The sequence below is a fragment of the Chinchilla lanigera genome, unplaced genomic scaffold (assembly GCF_000276665.1).
Source record: "Chinchilla lanigera isolate Chin_1 unplaced genomic scaffold, ChiLan1.0 scaffold00009, whole genome shotgun sequence".
In the NCBI taxonomy this organism is placed as follows: domain Eukaryota; kingdom Metazoa; phylum Chordata; class Mammalia; order Rodentia; family Chinchillidae; genus Chinchilla; species Chinchilla lanigera.
Window position 1 is genome coordinate 15,823,152 of NW_004955410.1, and position 14,886 is coordinate 15,838,037.

At 41.5% G+C, this 14,886-nt stretch overlaps 1 protein-coding gene across 1 annotated transcript in view; it reads right to left on the reverse strand.

Moving 5' to 3' along the window:
• Dock4 (dedicator of cytokinesis 4) overlaps positions 1–12,231 on the reverse strand; it is a gene marked incomplete in the record, with an annotated part of 287,342 nt that extends 275,111 nt beyond the window's left edge. Inside the window, 1 exon segment of the mRNA XM_013510564.1 lies at positions 12,013–12,231. Within this exon segment, the coding sequence (XP_013366018.1) occupies positions 12,013–12,085 (73 nt within the window).
• Between the last annotated feature and the right edge of the window lie 2,655 nt (positions 12,232–14,886).

The window sequence follows — 14,886 nt, forward strand, 5'->3', positions numbered from 1 at the left end:
TACATACTACATACATACAACAAAAATAAACATTTAACACGTTAAAAATATATTAGACATATTCAAGGTAACTTAAGCTGTCCTAATGTCTGCCACATGAATTTTCACCTGGGCAATCCTTGCCTCACATGGTAAGGGAAAGAAGAGGCATTCCGCCCCTGGGCGTAGTGAGCACAGCTTTTCACTTTCAGCATACTGTCAAAGACTGCAGGGCACCTGGGCTTGCCTAAGTGGATTTACAAACAAGATTATCTCAGTGTAACTGAACGCATGTACAAAATGAGTAAATGGCTTAAAAAGATCTCTGCAAAGAAAACATGGATTAAAGATAGCACCAATAATGTAAGTACAAGCAAATAAACAACAACAACAAAAAGGTAAAATTAACACTTGTATGGTTTTACTTAAATCAGTCACCCTACTGGTAAAAACTGAGGATATAAGCAGCCCGGAAAAAGAGCTAAGAAAAATAAATCATACAGATAAGGTTCAAATAATCAAAAAAACTATTTGAAATATCATCACTAATAAAGAATGAGTCATAACTATGTCTTGTGTATGAGATATCAGCTATTAAAATCAAATATTAAAATACTTAGGTGAAAACCCATCCAATTGCATACTTTAGGATGACTGCACCTTAATGTACATAAATTGTTTAAAAAAGCAAAAGTTCAACTACTTAAAAACAACCTTCAAATCTCTGTATTTCGAAGACTTAAACTAAAAATTAAAAGAATATTTAATCACATTGCTCTCACTAAAATAATTATATAATTAAAAATTTTATACCACTAATAAAAAGTTAATAATTTATTTGAGCTTTACTCTCATCCTATTGAATGTTTGCTTTCGGACTGCTTTTTGTTATGCTTAATAAGAGCATATACTATACAGATATTAATAGCAGATAAAAAATACACATTTTGGGAGTGCAGACTCATTTTTTAACAGTGGAGTTTTACTAATAGAAGTTATTATATGATCTGTATAAAGTAAAAATGTTTGGAAAATATTTGGAAAGGTACTGAAAAGAGTGCGTTCCTGTAGCAGTGACACACATGTTATTTTTGCTTTTCTTTCCTTCCCTTTTAAACTCTCTCTACCTTTATGCCAGCATAGTAAATGTATTTTTAAATGACTATAGAGGTGATTTTTAGTATCATTAAAACACCTCTGTTAAAAGGAATAGCAAATACTGCTTTCTCTACCCCAAACAGGCTCCAAGGAGATGACATAATGGAATATGCCTAAATTATTTTCTCAATATTAATTAACTTAGCATAATTCATATTGAATTTAATTTGTGACCTTTCATCTAAACCATCCTGCTTGATGAAAATCTCTGGCATTTCTTCTCAGCCCTTTCAAATGCTTACTCTCCTGAATGGGGCCTCCATAGACGAAATGTGCCACCTGCTCCTGGTTTTATTAACCCCATCATGAACACATTAAATATAGAGTCCCCTGAGCAAAGGCCTCATGTAGCCAATTCTCAAAGCCTCAATCAGGCAAGAACTTTGATTACTGATCCGTTTGCTGTCAAACAGGGATCGGGGTCAGATAATGAGCAAGAAGACAATGAAGCAAGCAGGAAAGCCAGGGAAAGGGAGAAAGGAAGAGGGAGAAGGGGAGCCTGGGAGTGGGCTCGATGGGCCTCTCCGCAAAGAGCACAGCCGACCTCTCGCTCTTCCTCACCTCCCAGGATGGCACTGTGCTAGAAAAGGATCTTCCGGGAACCTGGACAGGAAGGCAGGGAGCCACAGCTGAGAAGAGGGGGAAGCTCTTGCCACCCCAAAGCTTTGGAGGAGAAGCCCATTTGAGTGATTGACTGAACTCCACTCAAAGGACATCGGGGGCCTCCTCATCTGCCTGGCCTGAATTTCAGACGATTTCAGGAGGACAACCTTGTTTCAACCACTCAGGATATCCAGAGGCAAATGAAACCACAGAAATGCTTTTAAAACACATGTACCAATTTCACATTCATAAAATTTCACTGCAACATTTCAGAATTTTTTAAATGCAATGACTATTAAATCATCAAGACAGAATTTAAAAACCTGACCTCCTTTATCTGTCAAAGAAAGGTGTGATGATTATAATCATCTTATATTTTCCTTCATTTTCATTTAACAGTGAAAATGATATAAAATTATTTCACCAAACCTTGATATAACATAATCAAAATAATTCTAGATAAGCAACCCTTACTAACCAATACTGTCTCAGAAAAAAAAAACTCCAGTAAATTCATAGGATAGTTGACTAATTTATAGGATAGTTGACTAATACAATACACTTGATCTTAGCCAGAAGGCTGAGAAGCGATGAATACAATAATCTCTAGATTAATATAAATGTCAATTTAAGATCTTAGGTAAATATGTCAAAAGAAAAAAAGATGAAAGCCTTGGAATGTGAGGATTGATAGGCACAGAGACACTTTCCAATAGCTTTGTCTCAAACTTCGGGAGACATCCCTTTCCAGATTGCATGCGCTAATACCCATTTCCACTGTGCAAAGCTAGCTGCTCATAACTTCTGTCCTTAAAGTCTGTATCAACTCAGAGCAAGAAGAAAGGGGCTGGGTGTGGTGGCACACCTGTAATCCCAGCATTCAGGAGTTCAAGACCAGACTGCGCTACATACAAAGAGCTTGTCTGGGGGAAAAAAGAAGAAGAAAAAGAAGAAAGATAATATACTTACAAGCCAATATTTTAGGCAATATTTAAGAGAAAATCTTAGAAAACCTTAGTATAATGGAAAGACGGTAATATCTAAGTTGGACAGAGGGATCACCCCTTTCAAGAACTGCACAAACTTGATACAAATCCTTGTGACACACTTAGATGGCTAGGCAGGGAGAAATCACACTCCATAAAGGGCAGCCAACTCCTATGAAGAGTTGGTTTGATACAGAAAAAAAATGGATGTGGTTTCTTCATTTTAAAATTTGTATTATACTGTATACATCTGCGGTACATAATGATTACATTCATGATGGGGAGTTAGCGCATGTGCATAACACACCTTAATTCTTTTTTGTGGGAAGCTGTTACATGTAAATAACATTTTAATTCTTTTTTATCCCTTTCCTCCTCACCCTCTACCACTCCATCTCTTGGTCCTTGATTTTTAAGCCATACAAAGGTCAAAATGGTTGAATTCATCAGTTTAAGGAAACAAATCAATACCATAATGAGTCACTGATACGGTTTGTATGGTTGTATTCCCCAAAACCTCATAGGCTCATAGGTGGGGCTTCTGGGAGTGGCTGGACCATGGGTATGTGATACTGGATTAAGGGCATGATAACTGAGTTAGTCCCCTAATTGGGTTAGCATGATTCTGGGTGTATTTGAATGGATTTACTGAAGACAGAACACATAGTTTGTAGGCTTGCGGGCATAAAAGGTAAAGGCAGGCTATCTGCTTGCTGTGTCCTGCCTGCCCCAACATGGACTGTTTTTCCTCTGCCATGCCCTTCTACAGGCAGCCAATTGACCAGAGACCTCTACAAACTGTGAGCTGAAATAAATCTCTCCTTATTTAATTGTGGGTGTGGGTATTTTGCCTCACCAATGAGAAAAGTAACTAAGCCAGTCATCATCAGACACCATCTCATACCCATTAGGGGTATGACTTTGGAAAAGGGTATAGTGCTTCCTCAAAAATTAAAATATGTATGATCCAGCAATCCTACTTCTGGGTGTGGGCCCAAAGAACTTAAAGCAAGGTCTTTAAACAGGTATCTCTATGTTCATGTTCACAGTAGTATTACTCACAATAACTAAAATATGGAAACAACCTAGGTAGCCATCAACAAATGAATGAATAAATAAAATGCACTACATACAAAGAATGGAATATTATTTAGCATAAAAAAGGAAGAAAATTCTGACATACGGATGGTCCTGGGGTCATTCTCTTAGGTGAAATAAGCCAGCCACAAAATGTGAAATAGAGCATGATCTCACTTGTATAATACATTTAGAATAGTCAAAGATCTTAGAGTCGGGAGGTTGACTGGTAATTGCCAAGGGCTGAGGGTAGGGGGAGTGTGGAGTTGTTAAATGGGTACAGAATTTTAGTTTTACAAGATGAAAAGAGTTGTAGATGGATGGTGGAGATGTTCACATTTAATACCACTGAACGATGCACATAAAAAAGGCACAGGTGCTAAATTTTATGTTATATGTATTTTACCACAAGAAAAACAGAAGAAAAAGTGAGATATATTTGATAGTTATTTGAGATCACTGTCAATCCTTAATGTCCTACTTCACCCCATTTTCGCTATGTTCCTCTAATTCAGACAAATGAGTGCTTCCCAATCTAAAAAAAAAAGAGTTAAAAACTACTGTCCACTCCTTCCCTTCTGTATCTTTCCCACAAAGTGATGATCACATGTCCAGAAATCAGCATTTCCAGTATCAACCACTTTGGATGAATTCGAGGCTACAGCCCAACGCACAGAAGCAACCACTGCACAACTCCGTCACACAGCTGCACCCGGTCCTGCCGGCCTGCCCAGCACTGCAGCGGTGAGCACCTTACCAGGCAGCCCCCCGAACTCACGCAGCCAGAAGGAGAGTGGACCACACCGAAAAGCTCGTCCCAGGGTGCCAGGCTTTGGTTCACAGGGCAGCCCCATACAGCGCCAGGAACAGGAAGCCATGAAGGGCTTGCTCCTTCAAGGGGACTGAGCCTGAGGCCCAGTCACCTGCTTTCGACCATCCGGTCATTCATCCAGTAAGGAACAAGCACCCATAAGGACACCTGGCATGTGCTTTATAAGCTAACCTGGTCACTTAAAAAAAAAAAAAAAAAGAAGTCTTTAAAAAAAGTCATTGAATGTTTCCTTTAAAAAGAATTATAACTGATTCGTAGCTTTCCTGAATTCTATTTTGTGAACAATTTTGTGGGAAGATGTTAATAACGCTCCCCATTAAAAGAGGTGTACATTTTTTTAATGTCAGTAAGTTCTGCTTGGAGAAACTCCCAGTGTCTTTGCTGCAGTAATCTTCCCCGGGTAACTCCCAGAGGGAATGAAGTGATGGTGGTGGTGGTGATGGAAATGTGTACCGAGTCCTTCCACTGAAGCCAGGGCAGCAGCAAGCCCATATTTCACCTTCAGAACAGCCCTGTGCAGTAGGCACAATTATACAATACGCAGATGAGGACACAGGGAGACAGTCATAACACAGCTAGGTAGTAGCGGAAGAGGAACCTGAACCCAAGTCTGACTCCAAAGTATGTTTTTCATTCATTCGTTTGTCCATTCATTCGGTGAGTTGGTAAATTGTAACTGAGTCATAGTATTCAACACTACTATGTACCGTGTCCTAGCCACAACACTGATGATTACGACCACCACCTCCTCTGCTGCCATCTTTACATTCTTAGAAGTCTGAGACCTAATGAATTGAAAGAAAAGCACAACGAACATCCACCATTCTCTATAAAATTCACTTTGTGTTAAGCAAAGCAGGTTTCAAAAGAGAACATAAGGAAGGTCATGGAAATGGGGAAAATATAAAAAGTCTAAAGGGATGATTTTGTAAAATGGTAAAAATATTGCCAATTAATCAGGCATAGAGATGCACACCTGTGATCTCAGCACTCGGGAGGCTGAGGCAGGAGGATTGGTGTGAGTTCAAGGCCAGCCTGGGCTACAAAGTAAGGTGAAAGCCAGCCTGAACTGCAAAGTGAGACCCTGTCTCAAAAATACAAAAAAAAAGTTTATGTATTAAATCTGTACTCCAAAGTGAAAGCAGTTGCCAACATTAATGTATTTAGTTATCACTTTCAATTGCACCTCTTGATGATTATACTGTATTGACCATTAAGATGTGCTAATGTATATTCATCTCTGCTCTTATTTCCAGCACCAAAACAGTAATGAATAGTAGTGGAGGGTGCACTATAAACAAACTGACTTGTAAGTGAATGCACAGGTAGAAGTATATGGTCTATGATTTTTCATGTGTCCTTCTTGATAATACAGTAGCTTTCACGACCTTTACCTCATGTGAATACTCAGCCATGGCTATGCTTCAACACATTGTTCCCCTAAAAATGAGAACTTATAAACAAAAAACTAACACACAATCCATCTAACTGACACAAAGCAGTTGGAAGTGGTGGCATACACCTGTAATCCCAGCACTCCAGAAGGCTGAGACAGGAGGATCACAAGTTCAAAACCAGCCTAGGCAGCTCAGGGATTTAGTGAGACCCTGTCTCAAAATAAAAAATAAAAAAAAATTAAAAAGGGCTGGGGATGTAGCTCAGTGAAAAGACCCTGGGGTTCAAACCCTAGGACAAAACAAACAAAAAACCTACAAAGCACAGAGAATTCTACAGATTAAAATAAACCACACTGCGCAAGATATCTACAATACCTTCCATTCTGACCAATCAAACCAGAAAAGACTATCCCGATATGAAAGCCATGGCTAACAGTAGTCAAAGAAGGGAGCTTTCTACAGAAAAGAAAGAAAAAGATTTGAGGAATCCACAAATGTCATATGACCGAAGTGCTCTACCATCCCCCCTTTTAAGATATGCTCCCATGTGACAGCTCTCCCCTGGCAAAATTATAAAACAGCTAGAGCACTGCCTTGTGAGCCCAGATCCCATCCAGCAAATGTGAATTTGAGGTTGGGAAAAAACTGAGAAAATCTGACTGGCCTTGGGCAGCCACTTTGCTGACACAGGTGACAGCAGCGACGTGGGTTTGCAGGCAGATGTGCTCCAGCTTTGTGGCTCACAGCAGACGCAATGTGGTTCTGGGGCTGGCGGTGGCAACAGCTCCCTTGTCAGGCTAATCCTGTGGGGGTGGTTCTAGGAAATGTTCATAGAAATTGAGCTGTGAGCATGTTTTTGTGTCCTTTCAAAGAGCCTATAAGCCAGCTAATATCCCGTAATAAATCCCACTTAAGTCAGCTTGGGTGGATGTATTGTCAGCATCGAAGAACTCTGGCAGATATCAGTATCCTCTAGAAAAGAAAAGCTTTCAAACTGCCAAGGATCCCAGCCAGTGGAGCAAAACTTCCTTAAGCCGGTTCCTCACTGCTCACTACTTCCCCATCTGTCCTAGAGTCTGCAGGGACACAAAACAGCCTCTGTTTCCTTTGGGGGTTCTCTTAATCCAAAAAACTAATACAGATTTTCTTCTTTATCCCAACAGCAGGTCTACGTCAACACTAGTTCATCTCCATGATCCTATCTGGAGAGAATATCTGTATACATCTGTCCTGATAGTTTTTTTCCTAAAATTACCAGATAAGCTATCCTAAGATAAAACAAATACTATCCATGGAAGACAGAATTACTGACATCAGTCACCACATGATATAATATCAGGGACATCTGTCCAAGGATCAAAACAGTAAGGGACAGCCGCTACCTTACCACATGAGAGAACATCAGGTGTCCAGACTGGAACTTCTGTCCAAAGCTGTAACAAACACACACACACTGACTCACACAACTGAAACTAAAAGTAAATCCCCCAACATGCTGACTCCGGTTTGGATTGTTAATTTTAGGTGTCAACTTCACTGAGTGAGTTAAGGGATGCTCATGCAGCTAGTGAACCATTTTTTTCTGGGTATATCGATGACAGTGTGTCTGGAAGAGACTAACATTTGAATCCATGGACTCTGAGGGAAGAGTCACGCTCAGCGAGTGTAGGTGGGCACTGCCTAATGGGTTGTGGATTCAGACAGAACAAAAACAGAAAAGAAAGTTGATTTTGTTCCTGTTCACACATGCAGATTCTCCCCCTACCCTCTGGAGCTGGGGCACCCACCCCATCCCTTCTTCTGGCCTTAGACATCGTAACTCCGGGTTCTCTGGCCTGTGGATTCCTTGCCCCAGTAGACAGCACCTCCTCCCATGCTCTTAGACCTTCAGTCTTGAACTGAAAGTTACACCATCAGCTTCCCTGGTTCTGAGGCCTTCAGACCTGGACTGAGCCACACTGGTTCTCCAGCTTGCAGAAGGTCTATTATGGGGTTTTCCCCTCCATATGCACGTCAACAACTCCTTAATAAGGCCTCCTACCTCCCCCTTTCCTCCCTCAAATATGTACATGAAATTAATAGGTTCGGTCTCTCAAGAGGATGCTAATAAACTGATTATCTCCAGGCAGTGAATTCACACATGATTTCATATTCCTCTCTTTTTACCTCTTTTAAAATTGTTATACACTGAAAATTATTGTATTTATAATTAGGAAGAATAATCACATTCACTCAGAGGAAAAAAGATTTCTATGCCTAGATCCAAACTAGAGGGTGCCACAGTACCAAACAACCCCCACTGCCAACGACCTGCAGGTCAGAAGGGTGTCTGGGTCCGCTTCTTCCCGAATGCTTGGCCACAGCAGTTAAAGGCGTCCTGGGACAGTCAAGAGACAGGAGCAAGGGGATGAGGTAGTCCATGCAATGTTCCCAGAGAAGATCTGACTTCATCCAGGTCTCGAAGGTTTTGGAAAATATAGTGAGATATAAAATAAGTCTCTTATATTTTTACTGGGTGATAAACAGAGGGTTAAAAGGAAAAAAACAAAAACAAAGGTATAGGGGCTGGGGATTTAGCTCAGTGGCAAAAGCGCCTGCCTGGCAAGCGCAAGGTCGTGAGTTCGGTTCCCGGTACCGGAGAAAAAAAAAAAAAAAAAAAAAAAAAGGTATAAATGACACCCTGAAGTACTGGGACTGCTGCCTGTTTTAAAACAGCATTACTTGTAGGAAACAGGCAGGAACAAGTTTCCTGCCAGCTCTTCTGGAATTGATAGCTTTGACTTGCTTCCAGCGCCTGTGGGGAACGGGAAAACTCCCCAGAGCAGGACGGATGTACAAAATACGCCTTCAAAGGCTACCACTTAAATCCCTGGGGAACTCTTAAACGCTCGCTGCGTTACTGCCCAGGAAAACTGCAGCAGACACCTATCAGCATGAACTCTGGCTGCGTGCTGCCACTAGCACTTTAATCATTAGCATTTCTGGTGAAGGACTGAAGCACTCAGGCTGCAGTGCAACTACCTCCAATCTCAGCCCATTAATCACTGCGCTGAGACTCATCTCAAGGCAGGTATGTAATTATACACAAAGCCAAAAATATTATGCATGTCCCACTCAATAAAGGAAAGGAAAAACGTACTGAAGAGAAATATAACCAACTCCAAATGTCTTTGCTCCTACTTAATTCAACTATTCAGGTTTGTTTACTTGCTACCAGGGAGTTATGCAAAGAATGGACTGCTATGTTCACAGCTTTTCTTCTCTGCTAACAATAAGAGAGAGATTCTGGTCCAGGCACAGTTCTTCTGGGTTACTTTCTTTAACTATAAAATGAGAATAGTGCCTGAATCTCCGGTTGGTTCCTTAAAAAGATCAATGCTAGAGCACCTTGTAATGACCTTGACAGTAACCTTCGCCTAGATTGCTTTGGGTCAGCTAGCCAGGTGCTGTACCATGACAATGAAGAGCGCAATGGTTTTGTGCATGAATCGTTTCCATATATGTCAATGTGGGCAAGTAGTTTCATCTCTCTAAGCCTTAGTTTCTTCCTCTGTAAGACAGAGGTAATATCATCTACTCCCCAAGTCTTTTGTCAAAATTAAACAAAAGAAACCACATCAACTGCTTGGTGGAGTTTCGGACACACTGCAAATGCATATAATTATGACTCCTGCCTTACGCATCCAGCAGTATAAGGCCACCAAAAGAGCAATATAGGGCTTCTGAGCTCCCCCGACACTGGCTGAGGGGAGACATGCCTTTCTGGAGACAGGGAAGGTGCCTCCCTTTATCCCTGCGCCCTCAAGCATCTCTCGCAGTGCCCTACACTTCATGGGTGCCCACACTGTGACTGAATTAATGGTCCAAGGATCCGTCTCATACATTCATAGCCCTTGGATGGAAGCAGGATCTCTGCCTCCTTTGATTGGCCCCATGAGTGTGATTCACTGGTACCACTTCCTCAATGAGTTCACATGAAAGTACCCAGCTGAAACATTTAAAAAACAACAAAAAAGAGAAATATTGATGAATGATATCATTAGGATAGCTTCGCAACTCCTCTCATTCTTCACTCCTCCACAAAATGTGCCTCCCCCAGAGCAGTGAACGTGCCTGGCATTTCAAACGTACCTTGAGTACCTTCGGCAGCACTGGCTATTCTGGGCGCCCACACGACTACCTGCTGCCTGACACACAGCAAACTTTTACCATTGCATGGATGCTGGCTCAATACTTTTATTCGGACAATGAGTTCTCTCTGGTGATACAGGCTAAATACATTCCGAACATTCATGCCTTTGCTCAGCTTCTCACTCGAGCACTGACTCAAGCAACTATTAATTAAAGAAGATCCTTGCCTTCAGGGGGCTCTCAGCTTAATGAGGGAAGGGCACGGTGTCATCATTAAAAGTTAGCGCTCTACAGTTAGAATAATTTAACTGCATCTCAAGTCTGTGTCTTGTTGGAAAATTTAAGGAAAACTGCTTCACGTCTCACATTCTGAAGGGAGCACAGATACAGGGTAGCCAATTCAGTGGTAGGTAACAGGAAACAATTCCTGGGAAAAGAGATACCTACCTAGCAAATGTCCAACAGGGCATGATCAGGAAACAGCAAAGGGAGGAAACAAAACACTGCAAGGCATGGTTAGGCAAAGGCAAATAGTCAGAGAGTAATGCAAACTGAGGAAAGGGGACACGTAAGGATAGGGAGAGGTGGGGATTCTTTTGACAGAGGCTCGATCTCAGCTAGCAAGTGACAGTGACCCACTGCAGGACTTGAAGCAGCTGAGGATGAGAATCACAACTGAACAAGTTCATTTTAATGGGAGTGTGGAAAATGGGTTAAATGAGGCATGGAAGACAGTGAGATTACAGAGGAAGCTGCTATAGTAGCAGGCAGTAAATCTGCAAGTCAAATTGATATAATGATAAGAGATTTAAAAGAACAGCGGCAGCCAGATGTGGTGACACATGCCTGTAATCCCAGCACTCTGGGAGGCGGAGCCAGGAGGATCACAAGTTCAAGCTCAGCCTGAGCAACTTAGTGACTCTGTCCCAACATAAAATATGGGCTGGGGATGTAGTTTGGGGTAAAGTTCCTGGGTTCAGTACCCAGTACCACCTAGAGAGGGAGGAGGAGCAAAGACAGAGGACAGGTTTAAAAAGTCATTTTGGAAGAAGATGAACAAGCGATGGCAACCCCTGAGATACAAGGGCAAGAAGAGAAGGGATAAGATGATCTCACCATTTCAGGCACAGACAAGCACACAGATGATGAAGTCATTAACTGATAGCAAGTATGAGAAATGATGCTCTTCGGGGAGACCAGGTAAAAAGTTAAATTTTAGTCATGTGGAATTCTAGAACCTGCAGAATAAGAAACCAACAATATTCAAGGAAGAGCTGAATATATGGGTTCCTGAGACAAGGATTTAAAAACTATTTCAAGTTATGGTTTGTTTCAGTGCAGAGTTTCATTAAAACAAACTAAAAACAGTAATAAAATTAAAATAAATCAAGGTCATGAGACAGGGCTCATGGGAGGATGTAAACATAAAGATCAATCTCCTAAATGCAGGAGAAAGGGGGATGTCTTGTGTACCAAGGGGGACATAAGCCTAACCCATTCACTTTATGATTCCCTGGAGCTTTGGGGGTTTGTTCCGGTGACAATTTAAGCAGCAGCCGGTGTCATGCAGATGGCCAGGCTGAGGGGGCATGAGGTAGCAGTAACTGCTACCCGAGGAGTAGTCAAAAGGTGTGGGTCAGCCCGGGCAATGTCTTCCCACCTTAACGCAAAAAACAGCTACAGGCAAATGCTTAAAGTAAAGCAGCTGGCAGAAGACGCATCACTGCAGAGACTTTCTTGAGACCAGGATCAACACTGATTTGGGTTACATGACACAAGGAGAAAAAAACTGGTTCTACAAAACCAATTTGTTTTTACAACAATACCACTGGTTCATAATCTGATTTACCTTTACCACGGCCCACAACAGAACTCTCTTCCCAAGACATCTGGTACCTTTGCTGATATACGATGCTGTCCATTAATATAACAACTACTAAAGCACTTGTGGTGGATGATTAATTGATGGTCAGCTTGGGTGGGCATGCCCAGCTTGGCTGCGTTAGCATGCTTCTGGAGTAGGGTATAAAAGGAGAGCAGGAGGGCAGGATCTTATGCTGATTTCCCTCAGAGCAGTGTCCGCCGTTCTCTTCTGAGCTCTGGTCTTCCCCAGTGATGGCTGTTGTTCTCTTGGGAGGAGTTCTGGTCCTCGCCTAGAGCATGGTCTGCTGGCCCTTGGCATAGACACTGCAGCTGGGAACTCTGGCCTTGACCTTTGCCCCTAGCTGTTGTCTCCTAGTTCTTTCCAGGACTTTTTCTGCTATGAGCATGGCCTTTCAGCCTACCACACAGGGACCAGCTCTTGCACTTTCCGGCGCAGATCCTTCAGGCTTCCATCGCAGATTCTTCCGCCTCCTGGTGTACAGGACATTGCTGTGGGCTGTACGCCCTTAGCTGGACTCCTACAGGACATTGCCTTGGGATCCACGCCCTTGGTTGGATTCTTTGGATCTCTAGCACGCGGACAAATCTCTTGCACTCTTCGACATCTGACTCTAGTAAGCAATGACAAATGCATCACTTCTGTTCTACTATTCTTAATGATTATTAGCAGTTTTAAATACTTTATGATCTGGGTCTTCTTCCTTTTGTGTGTGCCACAGAACCTGCAGAATGTACTAAGCAACACTATTAAGGTTAAAAGTTTAGGGGCTGGGGATTTAGCTCAGCGGCAAAAGCGCCTGCCTGACAAGTGCAAGGTCGTGAGTTCAGTTCCCAGTACCGGAGAAAAACAAAAACAAAAACAAACAAAAAAAAAAAGAAAAACCAAAGGTTAAAAGTTTAAATTTTAACTGATCTTAAATTATAAATCTTTATCATCTCACCACTTGAATGCAAGAAAACCACAAAAGCTAAAGTTCTTTTTTTCTATAATGACTAATGCTATTTGAATAGGAATGTTATACAAATGATAAAAGCATTACATACTCAGAGTATCTTCAATCTACTCAAAGGAATGTAAGTGTAATCGTCTTAAATATTTTCTAGCCTTTGAATATATTTTTATCCACAATTACCTGCCAAATTCTTACCTTCTTCCTCGCATACTGTTGCCCTTAGCAGAGAAAAACTAAAAATGTACCAGAGTAATAATATGTAACACTGACAGATACAAGGCTATTAGGAATTTACCATCTATCTTACCCTTGTCAAAGAAAGAGTAGAGCCTTCATTTATATCTCTAGGAAAAAATGAGACTGATGAAAGTCCAGATTACTTGTCTCTCTGATGGTATACAACTTCAGAGAAATTTCTTCATTCTCATAGGTTGAAATGAAATACACTCCTTTTCATGCTAAACTCATTTTACTGTAAACCAATGTGCAAATTATTCCCATCATAACCTGCTCCAAAACCATGGCTTCTGAGATTTCAAAACATTTTCTGTTCTTCCTTATAGGTTGAATAAAAAAATTCTACTTTTCATGTACAATATGGGTATTTCCATGTACTCGGCAACTATAAAGAGATTATAAATTTATCACGTCTAGTAATTCTCGTATATAATAGAACCTATCCATGACCAGAGAAATCATCTTGTCAAATAGCATGACAATAACAAGCTAGGAAACAACCTGTTTTTACTCCATGGAATCTTTTCTAAACATACTAAGCACCTGGAATTCATGATCCCCTATCTGATACATGTGGGTCAACGTACTGCATAATTCAGAATTCCTTCAGCTGTTCAAAAGCTCTTCAGGTCATACATCATATACATTAACCTTCTCAGGCAGATCCGGTCAGTATCCAGTCAAGGTTCATTTTTTAGCAGCAACATGTGATTTTAGATATTTGAGATCTGAGAATAGCAAATCAATAAGAAAATTTATCACAGGAGTTTTATCATAGCCAAACAAGGAAATATTTTCCTCATGTCAGTTATTAAGCCATTGTCTCTCAGCTTCAAAGTCATTATGCTCTGTGATACTGGGCTAAACTGTCAACCCCATTCAGCTCTGCCAACTGCTGTCCTGGGTCTGCGTAGGGATTGACAGTGAGAGACGGCACGGCCAAGGAGGGAAAAGGGCACACTTCTGTCCGTGGTGGTTCCCTACTGCAGCCTTTCTGCCTGCTGCTCCTATGTCAATCAACCAGTGCTTCTTCAGCTGTGTAACAACAGGTCCCTCTAGCAGCTTCTGAATCTAGTTAGCCAGTTTTCCCACACTTGCAGAGCAGCCTCACTGTGCTCCCAAATCTCGGCGCTGCTGGGCCACTCCTCCTTACAGAACTGAGTCCCAGGCTCACAGGGGCTTTCTTGTAAGTTCAGCCACAGCAGTACCCATGGAACACCGTGTGCGCATGTGCATACACACACACACACACACACACACACACACACACAACAGGCTCCTAGTCCATTTCAATTCTACACCTCTTCCCTGCAGCTGCAACAGCTTTGATCCCTTAGGGTTTGTTCTTGCCTTATCAGTTTCCTAATCACCCTTTACACTAATGTACCTCTACTTAAATAACTTGTATCCACCTAATATCCACCCAACTGGAACCATCCAATTGGATTCCATCTAAGAAACGATGTACAATATGCTATAATAAATATTAGAACACAAGTTATGGAATGAAAGGTTCTAACAGTGGAGCCAGGGAAAGATACTGAAGAGCTAATATTAACCAGAACCTTACAAGATAAGAAATCAACCCAGTAGAAAATGACAGAAAGGGACATTCTGGTAGAAAATAGCAGTAACAAAGAAAATAGGGT